Consider the following 23,366-nt stretch of genomic DNA (forward strand, 5'->3'; position numbering starts at 1 on the left):
GTACAATTCCTTACACTTTTCTCCATCCCAATATTAAAAACTCATTTCCTTCTGTAGCACTCAAAAATGTTTCTCTTTTTTCCAATGTATTCCCTCACCTTGGAATCAGTCTTCCAAATTTTATACCAAAGTGCACAGGTCTAATACTTATTAGAATTCTTACTAAATATGGATCCATAGAAATTTAATCAATATGCTCTTAATAAAGTCTCAAACCCACTTGTTCCACCAAGGAACATTTATGTACAGAAGTGAAATCTATCATCTCAGAACAAAACATATCAGAGAATCTTTAGTTTAGAGTGGTAGGGATGGCATTGTAAAACATCAACAGGTTTTTTTAAAAAGTAGCATACACCTTCAGCAATATTGGAAATGGATGTGCCTTCTTATATAAGTTGTAATTCTCACTTGATAACTCCTTTGAATGCCTCTAATGCCAAAAAATCTTTTATACCAAATTATCTAGAAAGCTAAAAATAAAGTGTCTTCAAAGGGAAGAGTCAACAATTAGTTTTCTAGCCTAGTTCTTATAAATGTTACAGTTCTACATAGTTTGTGTAAAAGTAAACAAGACTTTCTTACCTTGTTCATTGCGCCAGGTTGTGGCCCCCTCAGTCCTGTCTGTCCTCCCATCTGGGGGGAACCTTGCTGTAGAGTTTCAGCCAACAAGTTACCAGCATTACCTATTCCTGGATTTGGATATGGCATGTTGGGTCGTCCTCTTCCTGCGCCAATTGAACCATTCAGGACTTGTCCTTGCATCATCCCCTGTCCACTGCCTGCAGCCAGCATCCCAGGATTCATGCCAGCATTCATTCCTGTGTTCATTCCCATGCCAGGCTGATTAACTGGACTATTTACTGCGGGCATCATTCCTGGAGTTGACTGGGCCGAAGGACCTTGATTTGGGCCACTTGTACCCATCCCCATATTGGGAGACGTCAACCCTGCCTGTGCCATGGGGCTTTTAACCATGCTGTTTAAAATTCCCATTCCAGGACTGTTCTGTTGTGTTTGACTTGCCATGCCTTGGGCTGGACCACCAACCCCCATATTGAGGTTTGGGGAACTACCAGCCCGTAGCAGTTCAGAAAGCTGCTTATGTTTAGATGCAGCATCTTGTGCTATGCCAATGGTATTCTGCAGCTGATTAATGTCACCACCATTGGTAAGTACCAAATCTGTGGAGCTGATTAGTTCATCTGGCAAATCATGTTCCAGATCAAAGAGGGATCCAAAATCTAGAAGAAAAAAAGAAAACAAAAATGTTTTTAAAAATTCAGACCAACTGAAATCAAGGATTTTTTTTCATTCCAGTTTATTTCAGACGAACAGCACACCTTCACATGCACTGTTCACATGCTATTACAGCATCAGATAGTATTTGAAATTAACCAGCATGCCTTGATGCAGAACATCCCTAAACTTCAAAGACTTTTAATGAGATGACACTTTGTTTTCTTACGATGCATGAAAAAAATCTCATTCACAACCCCCACTCCCTGCATAAACCTATTTTGCTGAAGGATCTGTTGGCTGTTTCAGAACGTATTTGTGAATGCTCAGACCTTAAGTGTGGGAGTATTAGTTTAACAAAGACTTTTTCCAAAGTGTTCAACACTGAAATTAAATAGATTTTCATAGTCAAAAAATAATCCTTTGAATCATTAAAAATCCCTTCCCCTCAATTTCTCAGCTTTCACTTAACTAAGTCAGTCATTTTTTGAACAGGCACAACCTGGATTTCTAGAGTAAAAGCAAAACATAAGACTTCCTTTATAAAAACATGGAGTAGCTAAACAGAGTAGATGTACTTTTTCCCTTCTTTTGCTGGTTACCTTAAAGTATCCCAATTTGTAAAGCCAAATCAAGTTTGGATTCAATGAATCTATTACATAGGGTAACATCCACTATGATCCTATCTAGTTTCAAGTGTAGAATTATAAAATATAAACCATCCCCTCGCTATACAGGCAGAATAAGTGAGAGTGAAAGACAGGAGGAGTCAAAGCCATCCAAATTGCTATGCAGGGTCACTATTAAGGTCAACTGGTATATTTTCAGAGTATGTCTACTCTACACAGCTTTTAGAGACACGGCTGTGTCGACAAAGCCTTGTCTCTAAAAGTCAGCATGTGTGAACGCTGCTGGCACTTTTGCCAACAGAATACTTCCACTGACTACTAGAAGCTTTTGCTTTGTTGATGACAGCACTCCTGCTAACAAAGCAGCGTTTACATTTAAACTTGCCACAACAAAACTGTTGTTTACTGGGGGAAGGAGGGTTCAAACACCTAGAAGCAACAAAATTTCTGTCCATCAAGTGTAAGCATAGACACAGCCCCAGACAGGTTGCCTGTGGAGCAGAGATGTGAATAAGTAACCTGTTAACTTCCCAGGTAACGCTTACTGGGTAACAGTTAACCTATGCGCGGTTCGCCCCAAGTGGAGGGCTACAAAAGCCCTACCATGCCACAGGCCAGGGAAGGACCCAGGAATCCTGCATGGAACTGGGAGCAGCAACCTACCCACAATTCCGCTTAATCTGTGAATGGGTTAAACCTAACTTTTAACCAGTTAACTGATTAAACGGGATTTTACATCCCTAACATGGAGATTATTGCAATTGGCAAGATACAGCAGCACCAAGCATTCTAATCTAGAAAAAAAATCACAAAAAAGAGATATGGCACAGGTACCGTGCATTTCTTAATCCTTACTATGAAGTCAGCGATCTGTGTGATTGTTTTACAATATTAAATAGAAACCAGAAAGTTTACACAAAAGATCACCTGCTATATTACAAATTTATACTATTTTTATGACTAATGTTTACAGTCTTCTGAGTTTTCTGCCTAATATTTAGTTAGATGCTATTTTACATAATTAGCAATCAAGTTTAATTGTAATCATTTTTTAAAAGTTTCATTTCATGAATGCTCTATCAGATATTTTAGTTCACTTTCAAAAGAAAAGCGATTCAAGACATTGTTAGTCATAGGGCATGTCTATATTTACCAGAGGATCGATCCGCTAAATCCAACACTGAGAGCCCCCATTAACCACAGTACTCTTTGCAATCGCAAGAAGTATGGGAAAACTCTCTCATTGACTTTCTGCTGTGGGACCACCCCAGAAAAATCCTTGTAAGATACATCAACTGCATATACGCAATTCCGGCTACAACTGCATATCTTACATCGATTTTCTCTGCCAGAGTTGACCTGGCCTTAATCAGTGTTGCCAATACACTATTATTGCACAATTGCAATGTTGATGAAGGGGACGCGCCCACCCTTACTGAACTCAAGGAGTATGATCACAAGTCCTCACTAACGTATTTAAAATGAAGACAAAGAATAGCAGAAATAAGCAGTAGGTTAAGACTGAAAGGCTGAATTGCATTAAATACTTGCTCAATAGGGATATCACAGTGATATGTTACCAAATTGCAAGACCTTAGTACCAGAGTATTTGCAGACTTGAAAGTATTACTTCAGAAATGGAAAGTGAACTACCAAAAAATTCTGAAAATTTTGCTGCTGCGGATTAGCAAAGGAAGAGTCCTATGATGGACTAAGATGAAGCAATTTCAGTTCTAGTTGCATTTTAATGCTCCATCACAGACTTATCCATGCACCATAGATAAAGGGCCTTCTGGGTAAAAATTTTTGCTTTCATTTTCCACCCCTCCCTTATTTCATTAATTTTGATTATCCTCTGCCGCAATGAAGTGCAAATAAACCATCCTTTAGTCTCCATTATTTGGGGGGAAACTTATGCAAATGCTAGGCCTTGCATTTATATTTTATCAGTTGATCATTCATAGTACCTTCCAATATTATTATAATATAATTATTTTATAAATGAAATTGAGAAAAAGGGCCCCTTAATTCTGCTAAGCATACATTACCCAAGAGGAAAACATGAACGTCTAATATTTCACATCAGAAAGAACAGAAAGAACTTCACTTGTTTATTGAGAACAAACATCAGTGAATGGAAAGAAACAAGGATTACAAAGGAGAAGCAGCATAAAGATAGCACTATCAAACCATTAAAAAGGGCTATATGGTACTCTGAAAACAAATGTCAAATGGTGAGAGACTGTCAACCAGAAAACACTGTTTAAGTAAGGTAAGGCTAAGGGGATCAGTGAAGATTACAGCCCATGGTCCAGCAAAGATCTGAAAAACCACCTGTTAACTGGTGGGATAAAACTTAGAACTATAGCAGAGAGATTTTGCAAGAGAATGTGGTCTGTGAATGGTGCATCACATTAAGCATGGCACAAAACCAAAGCCAGAACAAGAAGAACTCTCAACTCATAGCAGTTTGACACATCATTGCTTGCAAAGGCCCATATAAAGGTTTTAAGGTATGCAGCACTCCTGTAAATTAATATGAAATTATTGTTTGGGGGATTCTAAAGCCATATTTACTTTTCCTCATGCAATGAAGGGATCACTTAGCATCTCTCTGAAGAGCTAACCATCTTATGTGATCCTCCCTCCTAAGTGAACGAAAGCAAAAGTTCTAACCTTTACATGTTTTTGTTTCTGAGAACAACTCTAACAGCAAGAGATGAAATTCAACCCTGACTCCTCATTGGTGGTCATGCTAAATCAGCCTTTCAGCAGTAAGAATGCTTCCACAAAATGGGAAAAAAAGTTCTCAAAAGGCAAGAAAGTAGCAGGTGCATGAAGGAAAAAAAAAGAGCAAAATCATACTAAATTGAAGGGAAATGGTTGGGAGATAACCCTCTGGCTCTAAACATTGAGATACAGAATATAAATGTTTTCTTTTATCTAGAGGTATCATTTGCCAATATTCTCACTTCCAAAGAATACAAAAGAATTGTCTCATGAGAACAGCAGTAAGCATCAACCAAAAATGAGGTGACTGGTAAAGTCAAATTGCCCAAAACCCAAAGCTTCAAAGTCTTTTACAGCCAAAGAACAGAAAGAAACTAGACATTGTTCAAACTTCTTACGACTTTCTGTATAAAAAAGTTTTTTCTGTGGCACAACTGAATTATGTCATCAAGCTCTCTAGCAGCCAGAGAGGGGTTGTCAAGCATAGGACTAGGTAGCTGCACCCACTGCTCACTTTTAAAAATCAAATTAGTAGTTTGGAAGACCGCTAATGAGCAGGGAGATCCCATTGACCTGCGAGATCAAAGAAAGAACGGACACAGGAAATGGAGTTCATCAAACTGCTGTGTGTGCACTTACATGTAACTATCACAGCTTGCTTCATATTCATATGAATTTGCAGATTGTATTTATCTTGACACTGAACAGGCTGCATTGCCTCTGAGCAAATGAGCACTGCCATGGTTTGACCACTGGCCAGCTATTCAAGAACCTGGTATCAAAATTCAGGAAGTCAAGTCAGCTTTCTGTGACTTCTACAACCTAATTATCTCTTTCACTCAAAATGCATCCAAGATAACCAAAGTAAGGGATAATGGATCACCACCAAGGCAGTGATTTGTGATCTCTAGAGACATCATGGTACCTTTCCAAATACAGAAGATTTACTTTGGTTTAAATTCTGAAGTGCAAATTTTAAGAGTGCCCAATTCATGAATATCTAAAAGCGACCTTCAGTGTTCCATGAGATTAATCAGGGGATGCATTAATATCATGCATTCACAGGTCAAGTGAAGATGTAGAGAAGAGGGAATGTTATTGTCTCCATAACTCTATCTCTGATTAGGCAATATCCAAAAGGTTACTCATAAAAAATAGCATTAAAGTAGCCATAAGGTGCAAAGAGGATATTCAACAGTTGTCTTATAAGCTTAACAGCAGATGCTTCTGCTATGCCCAAACATCAGCTACTGCCCATGCAACCACAGAGCTCATCTGTGAAAAAGACACCCCATGAAACATTATCCTTTCAGGAATAAGGATGTTAAGAGACAGGTAATTCACTAATCATGTAGTCAATAGAATTTTTATCAACTACATGATTAGTTGATAAGGGAAGAAGTGCTCAGACCTGATTCATGCCAGGTCCAGGAGCTACCCCTGCTGTAGCTCTGTAGTTAAAATATAATAGGAGCTGGGTGGGCAGGCAGCCCAGCTCTTAGTACTTTTAAACTGCAGAGACGCAGTGAAGAGATGTGCTGGGGGGAAATGGCTTTTAAGCCAGCTCCCCCTAGCACCAGCTCCTGCTTTTCCATTCTTGCTGCCTCTGATACAGAGGCAGTGGGGTGGAGGGAATGCAAGTAGGTGACTCAACTAACGTAAGTGCTGGCTTATCGGTTAGTTGACTACTTGCTTAGATCCCTATTCAGAGACCACAACATAAGCAATACACAGAATGAACAAATTGCTTCAATCCTAGTCCTTCAGATAGAACACAGACAAACCTTTAACCCTTTAAAGTCAATAACAGTCAATCTGTCTCATTACTCAATTCACAATTCCCTCCCATGTTCTCTTGCTTTATGGAACAAGAGCCCTAGCTTCTCTCCCATGCTGTCAACTACTACCACTCACTCTCTTTAGAGTCACCACAGGCTCCCTGCACTACCTTGCGTTCACAGTCTTCTATATCATAGTCCAACACATGCAAATATTCATTGACACCACCAAGAACACGCACTGTTTAGCACTCATCTTAAACTTCCTTAGATCTCAACTTATTGGAAGTATCTGCCGACCATGGGATAGATGGATGTCAACTTGAAGGTCCGACAAAGCCTTCTGACCTTCAATGGAATGGTAGTTATTCTCTGCTGGAGATAAACAAGGTATAGATCAGCTGGTCTCAGCCATGCAATGAAACTAGAGCTTTTTTATTTTTACAATGAGAGAGTCATCTCTTCAGGAGACCCATGCTATCCTACGTTAACATAAATCATTTTGGTATTGCATGGGTTTTATGGATTTTCCAGCCTGCCACACATTCAGCCTGAGAGCAGTTTTCCTCCAGCCAGTCATTTGGATGGGCCGACACCCAGGTGGCCTCAAGTTATTCAAATTTAGGCCTCACTAATCAATATTCTTAAGGAAAATTTGACCTTTAATGCACTAGGAACTCAGTGCCCTAGCACCTCAAAGTTGTCCTATTTAAGATGGAAAACAGTATCTCTAGCATCATTTATATTGCAGTATTACCTAGGAGTCCTAGTGAGGGACCAGGAACCTGATGAGAAAAACTATACAAACGAACACAAAAATGGTCCCTATCCCTAGGAGGTTGCAATCTAAGCAAAATATATCTTTACTCATTATAGAGTAGAGAAGCAGAACTGGAAGTGGGCTGAGATACTGAGTGCTAGTCCTCCTTTCATGTTTTTTCTGTCAGGCAAATCTCGTTCAGATTACAATACTGGACGAAATTCTCCTCACCTCCTTAAAATAAGGTTTATGTCTGAAAGTATATTAACAGATTTTTCTACCAAGTTTCTGGGTGGTTATCTTCTAGTAACAGAGGATGGAATAATCCCAGTTTTTTGGAACCCTGCTCCAGAGGCCTCCAGATACCGGAAGTTTTTCACTTCATACCTAAACATGTTCTATAGAGTGCTACGTGTGCACAGAAATGCCTGAAGAATCTTGGCGTGGAAACTGTGTAAAGTGACAAAACATTCAAGGTAAGCCTCGAGGCAGAGTCTTATAACAGGCAAAACAGGGGTGTGAGGCCTCTGGTCCAGGACCCCCCTCACACTTCACCCCCATTTACATCACTGCACAGTGAAGAGATCAAAAAGTGGGACGTCGAAGAGTGATCATCCTTCCAAGCAACTCATCAGCAGCCTCGATATGCATCAGTAAATCAGACTATGAAATAGCTCTGTCTGAAGTAAAAGATAAATGAACAATTGGACAAAGCTTGATATTGTCATTTCTGTCTGTTTTGTCCAACAGAGACTTCAAGCAGCATTGTCTTGTACCAGACACACTTGGTGTTCAAATCAGGCAAAACTATCAACAAGCACTCAATATTCCATTCAGAATTCCCTATCACAGCTCCAAGTCCTGCAAGCACTAACAGGTGCACCTCAAAGCTTCCCATTAACACTGACTGGTGGGTGCCAAAATGTATACTACTATGTATTAAACATACAGCATCTCTTCTGTACCTTCCAGCAGAAGGAATGGCTGTGAAATGCAGAGCACAAGATACTCTCTGCAGAGACCAGAAAAAAAAGACACCAACCCACAGCACACAACTCAGCACCACAGTGTAACCAGCTAAGAGTAGAGGCTCATGACCTGAAGTACCCTACAAAAAAAGGGGAGCCAAGGCTCTTCAGAAGGCAAAAACACGTAAGATATCTTGCATAACTTATTAAAATACCCTGAAACAAAAGATAAAGTGAAAATATTCAATAACCTAAGAAGAGGTAAAAACAAAGTGCTAACAACATACTTTGAAACTTGAAATATTATGGCCTAAAGGTATTCTTATGGGGAGACAAAATGTCTCTTCCAAAGAGATATGGGACAGAGTCCACGGATGGACTGAAGTAAAAACAAAAATTGAAGCAACAAGAAATTGAACTAGAGTGAACAGACACTAATTTGGTTAAAGGGGCAAAGCTCCTGTGGAGAGCTCTTTCACTCACTGATCAAGAAAAGGACTTGAGATTCCAAAGGGCAACTATTACAAATTCAGATGGAGTGTGACCACCAGTAGGTTCTCTTCTGTTCTTTGGCGACAAAAAAATCCCTAACACTTGGAGACTTCCACCCTGCTCTAAGAAACATTCAGAAGCAATATTTGGAGCAATAGATTAATTTGACCTTAATAGGGCAAATAACATTTTCACTGTAAACCGCAAGCTGAAATTTAGTGTACAAGGACTTTGTTCGTTGTTTTTCCCCAATTTAAAAAAAGAAAAAAACACTATGGAACCGTTTTTTATTAGAGGGCAAACACAGATTAACTATACCACTGTTGTATTCTGACAAAAACCAATCTGATTTAAGACCAAATAAAGGCAAAAATTAAAACAAGAACTAAAAAAAAAAATACAAGACTCAGATTCAGAGCTGCAAAAGCTACTGAGTTCAGTTACACATCAAACCTCACAATATCCTACAATGCTAGCCCCTAAATAATTTCACCTCTTTGTGCCTAGATTACAGAAGTTTGATCCCAAGCTGCATGTTTCCCCTGCATCTGTTTCAAGAAGCCATAACCTTTTTATTTAATACACCATTTGTTTGGGAAACTTCAAAAGCCTCTGGCATTAGGTTTTTAATTCTACCAATTGTAAAAAAGTGTTTTTTTGCTTCCCCTCACCACCACGTCGTACCCCAAAGAGCCAACTTTAATGCACTATTCATGTGCATTCTGTCTCAAAGGACTCAAATAGAAAGTAAGATACCTAATTGAGACTGCAAACAAAACCCTAACAACATTTGGGCCTAACAAGAGCACCTTTACAATACCTAATATTAGAGTGATCAGAACCACAGAGTCTGCAAATGGAAGCCTTTATGCCATTTTAGGAGACTAAGTGTTTCAGATAGAGGCTCACAGAAGTAACCCGAAGTTTGTTGGTGGATGTCTCCAACTCAGTGGCAGAGAAGCACCTCATCTACCAGTTTGAGGGGGAGGGGGGGAACAAAATTTTTATCACATGCAATATAATTCATTTGCAAAAAGCAATATGACAAGTAAATGTTATAAAAGACCATTTATCGCTCTAGCCCCAATTTGAAAAGAATGCATTTTGTGGTGCTCATTCTTTGCATAAATTCTTATATTGTATTTTATATACACCCCCCCATATTCCCTGATTGGAGTGGAGAGTCTATTACAAGCACCACACTGCTCTTCCTCAAAATAAAGTCTTCTGTTTTTCTCAGAATAGCCATCTGAAAGTTCACTCAGGGCCTGATCCAAAGTCCACTTAAGTCAATAGGACACTGATTTCAAAATGAGCTTTGGATTAGTGTCACAATCAAGAGCACTAACACTGAGCCATCTGATTAGAAAATATTGCAATCTAGTTTCGATCCCATTTTTATTCTGGATTTGATATTTAGCAAATTTCATTGTTTTAAAAATAAACTGATGAATAGGTTAAGTTTTATTACTAGTCACTAAAACATATAGTTTATAACCCTTAACATTTTATTTCTATCAATAATGCCTTTCACCAACATGAACTAGAAAGAAACTTCAGCTCGTATCACCATTCTGAAAGCGGTTAGCAGTAACTTTAAAAACTTCCCTCTTTAGATCAGATTTTAAAATACACAATGCAAAGCTTCTATATTAGTTTTGCTCAGTGACTATTGGTTCAAGTGAGAAATAAAATCAAGGGCCTTGGACATTAATAGTTAATAACTGTGGCCTCAACATACCAAGGTAAGAGCGTAGCTTAATACCAAACCAATCATTCTGTTAACCAATTTATTGCATGGTACGTTCCCTACTCAAGGATGTATCACCTAGGTACAGCATAAGCTTTGTAAAACTAGACTGGGAAAATATGTACGCTTCAGACAGGATTTTCATTTGTCCAGTTATAACACCAGCTTTGAAGTATAGCAGTTTTCAACTACGTAAGTATCACTGAAGAGTCTCTATTTTTAAGTACCATTGGTTCCAGTGTAAGTTGAAATGAGAGGCGAATGAGCCTGCTTTAACTTAACACCACTGTGGACTAAGCATTTTAAATTGCAAGTAATTGACTAATTGAATACTCAATGCATTTTGCATCAACTATTTGATTAGTTGATAGAGTGCCAGTCAATACGGCACCTCCACCTTTGAAGCGAAGCAACAGCCATATAGGGCTGTTGCTGCACTTCAGAGGTCAAAGCATCACATGAAGCCCCCGGGATAAGCTACTCCCCCACTGACCCAGGGCTCCGTGCAACGTTCAAATTGGCAGCGCTGCACAGAGCCTAGGGTCAGCGGGGGAGTCCCCAGCTGATCCTGGGCTCCACACGGCGCTCCCATTTTGAAACATGATGCAGAGCCTGGCCTTGGGCTGCACAAAGTGTTTCAAAGTGGCAGCATCGCATGGAGTCCAGTGTCTAGCCACAGGCTCCATGCAGCACTGCCACTTTGAAGCACCCCCTGCTGCCTCTTTCTGATAGAGGCAGCTGGATGGGAAGGGAGAGAGCAACTAGTCCTTCACATTCCTACTGTGGACCACTAGAAGAAAGCAGAATGAAGGAACCATTCACTATTATGCCAGAAAGGACTTGGGCTGCACAAAGTGTTTCAAAGTGGCAGCATCGCATGGAGTCCAGTGTCTAGCCACAGGCTCCATGCAGCACTGCCACTTTGAAGCACCCCCTGCTGCCTCTTTCTGATAGAGGCAGCTGGATGGGAAGGGAGAGAGCAACTAGTCCTTCACATTCCTACTGTGGACCACTAGAAGAAAGCAGAATGAAGGAACCATTCACTATTATGCCAGAAAGGATGAGTTTTCATAGCTCTGAAATACTTTGGAATCTTTAGTTTAAGCAGTCTACAGACGATTTGTAAAGTATTCTAACTTATTAAGAAAGCCCACCTATTCACCCCATACAGGTACTTATTTTTTTCCTTTACAGAATCACAAGTCAGTGGCTTGGGTCAAAAATATCCATCTATAAGCACTACCCATTTTAGAAATTCCTCCATACAAGAATCACAATGGCTCATTCTCACTAATGTTTCCCCGTAACACCAGAGGAGAATATAACTGATGTGGTCCTGAACACCAGCATTTTGTTTTAAAAATACTAAATTAGGAGCAGAGCTTGACAACTGTTTATCACCTGTACCACTCCTGCTCCTACACATGGCATTTTCACAAGTTTCTTTCCACGTCTCCTAACTAGCACCACATCAATTTCTTATTTCTGCTGCTGCAAAGTGACCTGTGATACCTATACAACTAGCTGAATTAGCCATCTAAAAATGGGAGCTGTTCAGAATTCTAGGAAAAAGTGAACAAAGTGTCAACAATTTATTTGAAAACCCTACAACAAAAGCATATTATTATTTGAGTATGACTCAAAGTAAATGTTTCTATGTATTTTATAAGTTTAAATAGCATTTTTTTGTCCTGCGATTAACAACCTAGTATCAGGAAACATGCTTTAAGACAGACATACCAGATCATGCCCCTGGATGCATGTTTACCATGTAGCAAATAAGAGAATTCCTGTGTACAAAACTATGATTTAAGTCTTGCTTGTCAGATTCATGTATCTGAATTCAGTGGGATCATGGTGTTTAGTATGCCACTGAATACAACCATATGCAAAGACAGATGTCTTTTGCTTTAACCTGCTGCTAAAGTTTTGGTAAAGCCTGAGAAGCCAAATCCTTAGAGACCCAAAGTAAGTATTTTAAGTTGACAGATAAACAAATCAGCAAAATTACTTAGTTTGTCAGATAACAAATCTAAATGAATTTGGCTCAATTTCCACAGACAGCTACTAGGTAATGTGCAGAGAAAGGTTAAAGCAAAGATCATTACATCAATAGAGCATGCACTGGAATGCTACCCCATTGAACCATGCAAGCAAGTAATGGAAGAGAACAGTGACAACCAAGTGGAAAAAGGAAAAAGCTTGCCATGGATGTATTTATACATCCAACATTCTATGCTCTGGACATAGCAATGCACAGTTAGCAAAGAGTCAGAATTCTTCCCTTAATATGTTCAATATCCACCCACCCACCCACCGCACCCACATTAATAAAAATATTTACACACACACACACACACACACACACACACACACACACACACACACACACACACACACACACACACACACACACACACAGGAGAAAAAAAGATTTAACTGATTTAACAAGGAATTAAAGGATCTCAACTGATGGCTCCTTGTAAACAGTGTTAAGGATTCTGCCTGAAACAGGTCATTTAAGACAGCATCTCAACCACGTCTACTTAAAATTAACTAAGTTTTGTTGCTATCTAGCATCTAAAAATTCCTGAATTCAGCAGCAAGGTTTCCTCCAGAAATATCAAACCTCCATATGTTAGTTGATATTTACCTTTAAGTACACATCCCCTTCTGACCTTAGGTGTCTACATCACACCATTCCCAGGACTCATTTTTTTACTTGTACTTTTTGTATAATATGTACATATATATCCCCCCATAGAGCTTTATTTTAAATATTTTCGAATATTGCAATTCAATGAGTGTAGGAAAGTGACAAACAGCTGTAGATGTCATAAGATTAGTAATGGAATGCAGGGTTGTGAAGTTAGCAGGATCATTGATTTTTGTATCCATGAAAATAATTAGCAACTGTAACAATATGTATTGTACCTTTTTCTACCTGCCCAACCCACAAATCAAGGTTCTCCGTTCCTTTTTAAAACTGACATTAATTTAAAAAATAAAAACAGTGGAGATAAAAACTAGAACTTGGTTTAACCAGGAAAGGTGATAATCAGTTTTTAAATAATTTCTACAATTTAAATATACATAATGATTTTGGGGGTTAATTTTTTTTTTTAAATAATTTGCTAACTTTTCAGGTACCAGAATTAGTACAAAACAACCATAAAAATAAATATTCCTAAATGTGTTCTTGAGAATTGCCTACTGCTTGGTTGCTGGTGGACTGTATTTCATAGGAAAGGGTGTGGGAAGATGGGCAATCTGTGAGATAGGCACAAGAACATGAGTCAAGAAACCCAGGTTCTATTCCTGGCTCTGCCACATACCCGTTACATAGTCATGAACGTTTCACCTCTCTGTGCCTCTATTTCCTCTCCCTGCCCTTTGCATACCTTGTCTACTGATTGTAGGCTCTTTGGAGAAGGACTATAACTTACTACAAGTCTGTTCAATGCCTAGCGCATCCTCAAATGAACAATTAGAATACAAAAGTAAGAGCTTTATTTGCTAAAATACAAAAACTTTATAAAGTTACCTGAATATACAATCTATTACAAAGGCAGCAACTAAAAATAAGGCTAATTATGACAGACTCATCCAAGTTTCAGAGAAAAACAGCACATGTACAGTTGAGAGGGATGGGAACTCAGCTGAAAGATCTGATTGCTGTGAAAGAAAAGGGGTACGAATCAGATCTGAAAGGAGAGATGGCTAGAAAAAAAAATGAGGTCAAACAGAGAGCAACTCCAATGAGCCTGAAAACTGGGTAGAGACTTGGTACCAATCTCTGAAATAGACAGGGAAGCAGGTTAAGATGTGAGGTGATGTGTTTCGAATGAAGAAACTACATACCACATTTTAAAAAACACAATAAAAATTACATCTATAGAAGTTCAGATGACTGAAAATAAGACAATGAATTTTTATTAAGAGGAGCAAGTCCTGAAGGTTTTCAATATAAGGGAGAAATATATACACATTAGATATGAGGGATGCAGAATTATTAAGAGTCACGATGAGAACACATCGAGATTTATAAAAATGAATAATAAGTGGAAGGGAGATTAAGAGGATGTACATTTGGCTGTCAGGGCTGCTACTGTTAAATCTCATACCACAAATATGCATGCAGATGTCTGCTACTGCACCTCTACATTATGAACGATTATCTGAGAAAATAGACTTGCTTAAAATTCTACAACTAGCTTATATTTAACATTTTTGCATTCAACATTCAAGATGTTTCATTACAAAGTTCAACATATCCTCCAAATACACAACACCATTTTATACACCTGATTAGTAGAAGGAAACCTTGCCCAAAATATATGGTATTTTGAAGACTATTTGGGATAATAAGTGCTTTATGTAAGTTCCATTACAATATGAAAAATGAAAATAGAAGATTAACTCCAATGCATAGACTACACTGAGAAAGATTTGCAAAGTATAGATATGCCAACACAATCTGAGTATAGATGCAGCTTTCAATTTTTTGACAGTGTTTTTGCTACTGTACTTTATACCAGATCACCAAATGAAATAAGCTACACCAGAAAAAGCACTTATGAAAAAATGTTCATGTCTACACTTTCCCCAATACATAAAATGTCACCAAAAAACCCTTACAGCAACAATTGCTTAAAAACTTTTGCCATTATAATGTAAACTATTTAGTGTTCTTTGGAGAACTTAGGGCTTCACATGCACAGATGGGTCTCAATCTTCCTTCCAATCAATTTTTGTCAATTGTTTGCAGTGAAGCAGTACTGGCACTTTTGTAACCACTGAGAAAATGTTCAGCTCCTAAAGTTCCCACTAAGGGACACATTAAACATTACACAGGATGACAAAAGAAGATGCAAGGTTTAACCACTGATTTACCAGAAGAAATCCATTAGCAATATAAACAAAATTCTGATATTCCTCAGTATCTAGGAGGAATAGCAGTATTTTAGTGTTGGAAAGTTACATGAACTTGCATTTAAACACTTGATTTGGTTGATAATACAGTACTCCCTTCCTGCTGCTTCTTCTCTTGAACAAGTAATTTAGCCTACTAAATTGTTTTAGCATGTATATAAAACATTTTATAACTAAGTTCTTACTATACCACATTCTCTGGCTTCAGATAGGATGTTAAATTGAGGTTTTGACTAATCATGTAGTTGATACAATTTATACTGACTACACAATTAGTTGATAAAGACCGCTCTGCAGAGCCGCAGCAGGGACAGCTCCAGGAACTGGCTTGAGACAGGACTGAGCAGTCCCAGCTCATGCTGGTTCCAGAAACCACCCACACTGTGGCTGGCTTTAAATGCAGAGGCACAGCATCCTAAACCAGCACAGTCCTGGCTCGCACTGAGTCCAGGAGCCCTTGTTCCCAGCAGGGCAGCCAGTCCTGTCTGGAGGGGGAAGGGGAGACATCTCCTGCTGGGACCCCTGCGGACAGAAGTTGCTACCAGAGCAGCCTCCCTTATCCTCCCTCATTCTGCTGCCTCTCATAGAGGTAGCAGGGGAGGAGGTCCAGCATAGCAGAGCCAGTGCTGGGGATACTGGCTTTTCAGCTGGCTCCCCCAGCACCAGCTCTTGTTCCTCCCCCCCTTGCTGCTTCTCATAGAGGCAACAAAGGGGGGGGGGGAGCGAGTAGTAGATACTCCAGGCGACTACTCACTTACACCCCTAGCTTCAGAGCAAGCATTACCTGCAAAACAGGAGAAAAGTGTAACAGCCAGGGCTGCTTCAAAAGAGATCCAGCACTGTGACAGTAGGCAAGAAGCCATCGCATGAGTAGAAAACTGATGTTTATTAGTGCAACCTGTATGAATACCTTTTAAATTCTCTCAAAGCATTTTGGGTTCCGAAACAGAATCCCAATTCCTTCCTTTGTGCGTGTGTGAGCACTTTTTGAAAACCAACAATACAATCTTGGTATCTAATAAAAACACAATTAGAAATGTATTATAGACTAAATCTTGTCTTCTGTATAATGAAAATATTTGTCATCTGCTAGTTTGAGCTCTAGCAACCCAACTGGACTCTCCACTGATCTTACGGCTTCAATCTTTAAATTAAGATTGAACGAAATAAGTCAATGGTGAGAAATATGCACTTCACACTTGCAGGCAAGCAAAATGGATAAAGAAGTTTCCAACTGCTCACTTTGATAATGAAGTTCACAATATATTGTGCAAAATAAAAAATGTTTCTAACACATAATTAAGGTAACATTAAAAGTATGATGCAACATTGCAGCCTGATCCTAGGAACGGGGAGACACCCCCACCACCACCACCACTCTACAGCTAGGACCTACCATACTACACTCTACCTCACTAATTCAATGTGAGGAACAGAAAGAGAAAAGGCTTAAAGATACAGCAGAAACTTTAATTGTAGTGTTTATGAACACAGGCTGACATGAGGCAAAATAATCAAGCAATTGACAAGAAATATAACCCATGGGTGATGGGTTTTGACTTAAAGCAACACCATAATCTTCAACTTCACAAGATTTGTGAGATGAAAGCATAATTATAACCAGGAAATGAATATAGTACTGTGCCTCAAAGCCCACAATGGTAAAATGTTAATTTGAGAACCCAGGATAAGTCAGTCTTCATCAATAATTATTGTATGTGATTTCATATGAAAAAATAACATTATCAAAAGCCTCTGCATTACTTGCTGAATGATGTATAGTTCAAGTTTCCACAAGTCTTAAGAAAATACATGTGATTTTCCCATTAGTATATCACATCTGAATTCTTAAGAAATATAGTTAAAATGTCCATTATGTTTGACCATACCTACACAGCGATTCCTCAACCATGGAGCCACTCAATGCTCCTGATTAAAATGCCCACATTAAATATATTGTTAAGTATCTGAACTCATTAAATTGAAATAAGCTCACTGTAGCCTAGCAGAACCAGTGTTTTTATACTTTCAATTAAATGCATACAAACTTTCTACCTGTCCTACTATTCTAAACAATATCCTGAACTCCAAAAAAAGCCCAAAGTCACATTTGGAACTTTCCACACAATAAAGGGGAAAATTACATGATTCTAAATTAAAACAATTTCCTGTTGGACGATCAACTTGATAGAGAAAGAACATACATGAGGGCCACAGAATTCAAGTATTTGCTTCCTAAGTAATGCTAAAAAACAACCACTGGGTCTGACAGGAGAAGAGTTCCTCTTCTTCCACCCCTATCTCCCTCTTCTAGTAGAGACTGGACCTGTTGAATATTCAGAAATAAATGCATCACCTACTACCTCTGACTAAATGTATTCTAAAAGTTCTCTGCAAACATTTTTCAATTAGGTATATAAACTTTATAGAACAAATTAAGAAGATGAGCAAACAAAAAACTTTTAATTAAGATGATTCCAGTTAAACCAATGCACAACAGAAAGCAAGACATTTAAAACATCTTGTTTACTGAGTGACGGCCAGACATTTTTTACTCATTTTCCTGGCAGCTCAAACAATTACAATGAACAAGTAAACTGGTGCCTATCGGGAACAACAACATTAACTAGAGAATATATGCAGGGGGAGTGACAGAGTTGAGTCCCAAAAGTTTTCTTTAACCTAAGAAGATCTAAAAGCAAGTTTTGAGAAACAACGGGGGACAGGCTGCTCAGAACTCTCAAAGCAGAATTTTACCAAATGCTCATCTGCTTCTTAATAAGAGGCAGTGAAGAACAGCTTACTGTTAATTTCCAGTACAACTAGTTTACATTTGATGGGGATTGGGACACCCAAAATTTATACCCTCTAGCTTGATTTTGGAACAACTATGGATTGTTCCTCCATACAAAACCACTGTTAAAAATCCTTGAAGAAAGAAAAAGACCCTTTCATCTTCACAACCCAATAAATCTACATGGAAATTTCAGACATTTTGGTCTCACAGCAAAGAAATGGAAGATGCAAAATGAACTGCGCTCCATATTGATTCTTAATGCAAATAAGATGAAACGCTATGTGTTTGCATGCAGATAAACATGGTCTTAAAATCTTACACATCACTAAAATCTGCAATCCAGAACTTAAAAATTACAACTAAGAAATTTCTAGCAAAAACCAGGATAGCTGTTCCTTAGAGAAAAGAGAGGTGAGAAAAGGTGAAGGGAAATGGTAAAAAAGTAAATAGGATAACCAGAATGCAAACAAGAGAAAAGGAGGAATGGGGAAAAAACTCTCTTATTTAGAAGAAAAATATGTAAGGATTTTTACAATGCATGTAATCCAACAAACATTGAGACATAAGTGTATGTATACAGACACTGTTAAGAGTTAAGATGTTTTGTGCACTATTTTATGCCTATAACCACCAGAAATGAGAGATATAAAGATGAAAACTGTACAACTGTTAAGTCTTTTCTGCAAGTGACCAAATGAATAATAAATAAGATCCCATCTCAATCACATCTAACAAATAAAGGGCAAGAGCAATTAAATACCCTCCGAAAAGATTAATACACATAGATGCAGACGAAAAACGGGTGCAAATGGAAAGACAAAAAGGGGAAGGGACTAAGGAAGAAACAGAGCTGAAGAGGAGGAAAACTAGAGGAGAGGAAAGGGTTCTAGGCGTATTATTGGGACATGGGGGGTCTGGGCCCCTGAGACTGACCTGTGCCATCGCTTGCGGACACGGAGAGCGCCGGTGAGGAGAGTTTAGGCCGCTTGGCTGAAGGCGGGCCCGGCTCCACCACATTCTCGGCCATTTTTAATTCTTTTTAGACAAACACAGCGAGCAGAGGGACGGGGATCCCCAAAATCTTCCCCTTCCTCTCGGATCCCCGACTCAGTTGTGGACTAATGAGAGCGAGCGACGGATCTGGAGGACGCGGGGGGCCAAGTTCCCCTTTTTCTGCCCCTCGGGTTCGGTCTCTGGTAGGGTGGCACCGACTCAGCGGGGGGAAAAGGTGGGGAGTAGGGTACGGAAGAGGCCTTTTCCCCCGGACAGAGAGGAGACGGGAAGAACACGGAAACCTCCCCCCGTGCCAGCAACAAAAAAGAAGGAGAAGAGCCTGGTAGGGTTTAGTCAAATTAATCCCGGCTGCTGTGCTGCTGCTGCTTCCTCATCTCTGCCACCATCATCTTCATCCTCCGGGGGGTCTCCTCCTCCTGCTGCCGCCTCACCGCCGCCATCAGCCTCTTCCTCCTCGGCGTCGTTCTCCTCCTCCTCATCGCCACAAGGAGGCGGGCGAAGAAGGGGAGAGGAGGAGGAAAAAGGAGAGGGGGAAAAAATCACCCTCCTCTAGCAGCTCCTTCCCCGTCCAACACCACACAGCAAAAAAAACCACCACCCACTGCCCGCGAAGGGGCTGGAGGGAAGCAAGACAGTGCGTGTCCGGGGTCCCCAGCTCCCCTTGCTTCTTCCTCGCCAGGCACTAATGGCTGCAGAGCGGGGAGCTGGAAGGATGAGGAGGGTGAGGATAAGTCCCAAGAGTCTCCGCTTCACATCTTGTCGTGCGGGGAAAGAGGAGGGGTTGTTGTCCTGATGGAAGCAGCGCCGATCCCTGGATGGAGGTGCAGGGGGCGGGTTTCAGCGCCCCCTTCTCGCTCTCTCCCAGCCGGAGGAGCAGGGTGCCCCCCTGAGCAAGCGGAGGGACCGATCCCAGGGCAGGAGGAGGAGGAAGCAGCAGCCGGCCCCTCCCCCCTTCTCTCGCGCTACCTTCCCCTCCCGAGTGGCTGAGGATGGTTAGCGCTGGTTTGGGCAGGGCGGGGGGTGTCAGGCTCCTCTCCCCCACCCTGCGTTCGGCGACGGTCACTCTCCGCCTCTCAGGCGCTGTTGGGACGCCCTCTCGCCTCCGCCTTCGGGGGCGGGGGCCCCAGCGGGGGTCCAGACACCACCCAAAATCCCGGGACGGGGGGGGGGAGAATCTCCCCCTCACGAATAAAAGAGACCGCGGGGGGGGGGTCTCCTCTGCTCCCCGGAGGCGGGCGGGGCGGGGTGGAACGGGGGCTTTAAGCGGAGGCCGAGCGCGCAGACTCCCTAGTGCCGCTGCCTGGCTCTCGGCGGCTGGCTGTGGGGCTGGTGTGGTTAACGGGGGTGGGTCTCGGACTCTCTTCTCTTCCCGTTCCCCGCCCGGGCCCCCTGAGTCTCTCTGCGCTGCCCGCCCCCTGGCTCGCCCCGTCCGGCTCGGTCTCTCTCGCCCTCCCTCAGTCGCTCACACACAAACAAAATGGCGGCTGTTGTTTCTTCACTCTCCCGAGTCCTCGGAGGGAAGCGAGCGGCGGCGGCGGCCGGAAGTGAGCCAAGAGAAAAAAAGGAGGCGGGGCCCGGAGGGAAGGCGGGGCCACGCGGAGCTCGCACTCACAATGGAACGCGGAGGGTGGGGGCTGGAACGGTGCGGGGGGGAGAATCAGGGGCGGGGCCAGAGGCAGTCACGAGGTCAGGCCGCCCACTCCGCGCGCCCTGCTTCATCGAGGCCTTCCGCAAACTCCCTCACCTCCGCCTCTTAAAGGGGAAGGAGAAGGAGGGGTGGAAAAGAAACCCTTCCTCCCCCGCCCACCGCCTCCTTGTTTTATTAGTCGGCCGAAAAACGCAGCGCGGTGGTTGATTGTGGCAGGATTGTTGTAACCCGACTGCTGGGGGGGGGGGGCGGGGGAGCGCAACCTGGAGTGGGCAGCTCCTCTGCTGCACCGCTGGGCGGGGGCGCGGCTGCCCGGAGCCTCTCCCGGCTCGGCAGAGACAAAGGCCCCGCAGCTCAGACCCTGGATTTCAAGGGCTGGGGAGGAGGGGGGAGGAGAGCAGGATCTGGCCCATTTCCTATGTCGATTTCTACTCAGCGAGGTGGCTGCGTGATGCGCAGTACAGCGACAGCTATGCATGTACCTACCCAGAGATGCAGATTACGCCGTTGTGTAACCTGCCATTGATACATCACCCTAAAGCGGAGTCTGACCCGCCTGGCAAAGCTCCGCTCTCCTGACATTAACCTGACATTGCTGGGGTCCTTAATTAAGGTTTTTGGGTTGTTTTGAAAACATAATGAAAATGTACCTTGCTTGAAGTTAGAAAGCTGAGTACTGAATTTGGTGGTCCTAGCTCTTACCACTTCGAAGGAGTTCTTGAACAAGCATACAGACAGACACAGAAAATCTCTCTCAAATATATAGTAGATACTGGTAGGGAAGTTACATTTAGATTAACTGGCTAATCGAATAGTGGATGCAGTTTGCATCCATTATTCGCTTAGTCGATAAGCCTCAGCCTTTGAAGTGTAGCAACAGTTCCAGAGCTGCCAGTGTTGCTCAAAGCAGCAACACCATGGGCAGATGAGGATTTTGCGGGGCCCAGAAGAGCACAATTTTGCGCGGCCCCCCCTTTGACACGGCGCACGTGTGGTGGCGCATGCGCGCGGCTTCTTGAAGCGCGAGGCCTGGGGTGGCCACTCGGCTCACCCTGCCCTATATCCACCCCTGAGCAACACTACATATAGCCCCGGGTCAGCGGGGGACTCAGAATCCCCACCTGACCCTGAGCTCCATGCAGAGCTGCCACTTTGAAATGCCACATGCAGCCTGGGGCCAGCTGGGAGTTCAGTCCCCAGCTAGCCCTGGGCTGCACTTGGCGTTTCAAAGCAACAAACCCCAGGCTCCATGCAGCGCTGCTGCTTGAAACGCTGCATGCAGCCTGGGGCCAGCTGGAAGGCCAGTCCCCAGCTGGCCCCAGGCTTCACAGCATTTCATAGCAGCAGACCCTGGGCTCCACATGGCACTGCCACCTTGAAGCACCCGCTTTTCTTCCCTCCCCCTTGCTGCCTCTTTCTGATAGAGGCAGCAAGGGGGGGGAAGTGATTAGTCAACTAGCATGTCGACTATCCAATAAGCATTTGTTTATCAGATAGTCAATTAGGCAATGTCTAGACTGCAAGCCTCTTTCGAAAGAAGCTTTTTCGAAAGATACTTTCGAAAAAGCTTCTTTCAAAAAAGAGCATCTAGACTACAACCAGTACTTTCGAAAAAGCACAGTTTGCATTACATATCGCCTTTTTTCGAAAGAGCACTTTCGAAAAATGGCATTCTTCCTCGTAAAATGAGGTTTTCCAAGGTTGAAAAAACTACCGCGTTCTTTCAATTTACTTTCGAAAGAATGTGGCAGCAATCTAGACGCAGGGGAAGTTTTTTCGAAAAAAGGCCACTTTTTTTGAAAAAAACTCTGTAATCTAGACACCTTTAGTCAATGAGTCATTCACATCCCTATATTCAGGCATATACACTATGGTTTCTCCCTCATTATCATTAATCATAATCGGCAAGTACAGCTGCATAGATCTTGTACTGGAGTTTATATGCTTTCATGACAATTTTGCAAGGTTGGTTTCTCACAAACACAAATTCTGATCTCACCTACACTACACTATTATTTAGTATGCATCAGTGTTGTGCTTTGCTCTGTCCTAGGTATAAAGACACTGCCTGTTCGAGCAGTTTAAATATCTGGCCACTGTTTTGCAACCTATTCCATGTGAGCAGATCCTTACACCTATGCACAGACCTAGTGATTTCAGCAAGTTTTGTGCCCAGCCAGAAGGCTCCATGCATGCAGAGCAAGTTATAAGAGTTAGGCCTAAAAGAAAAGAATATATAGAGGGATACAAAATTTGGTATCTTCTTTCTTGCCACTTCCCTGTTCATGGTCAGAGACTTTTATTGCCTTCTTCCAAAACTCATAACTGTACACCTGGCTGTCATGCAAGTTAGTCATGTTTAGGTTGGCTGAAATTTGGTCTATGTACCAAGTATTTATCCTCTCCCTTGGTCATCTTCTGTCCAAGAACAGCGCAAGGACCATTGTACCATAACTGTCAGCTCTCCATTAGACATGTCCATAACAGTGTTCCTTGTAAGCCATGTGCTTGTGCAGTCACTCAGGAGAGATTCAAATGCTGCCCAGATAATTAACAAAATGCCCACAGCTAGGTTTTGTTTCTACTGGTGGTACACATTCACACATGCCTCAGTGCACATAAAAATTAT

General features: G+C 41.7%; 1 protein-coding gene across 3 annotated transcripts in view; it reads right to left on the reverse strand.

Annotated features, from left to right (window-relative positions):
* Positions 1-20,651, reverse strand: part of EP300 (EP300 lysine acetyltransferase) — a 138,762-nt gene extending 118,111 nt beyond the window's left edge. For all 3 annotated transcript variants that reach the window (XM_075936301.1, XM_075936288.1, XM_075936292.1), the window contains exons 1-2: positions 19,009-20,651; positions 586-1,244 (exon numbers count right to left, since the gene is read on the reverse strand). In XM_075936301.1, coding sequence (XP_075792416.1) covers positions 586-1,244; positions 19,009-19,102 — 753 coding nt within the window. In that variant the 5' untranslated portion in view covers positions 19,103-20,651. The remainder of the gene's footprint in view (positions 1-585; positions 1,245-19,008) is intronic.
* Between the last annotated feature and the right edge of the window lie 2,715 nt (positions 20,652-23,366).

Source organism: Pelodiscus sinensis, chromosome 1, assembly GCF_049634645.1.
Source record: "Pelodiscus sinensis isolate JC-2024 chromosome 1, ASM4963464v1, whole genome shotgun sequence".
Taxonomy (NCBI): domain Eukaryota; kingdom Metazoa; phylum Chordata; order Testudines; family Trionychidae; genus Pelodiscus; species Pelodiscus sinensis.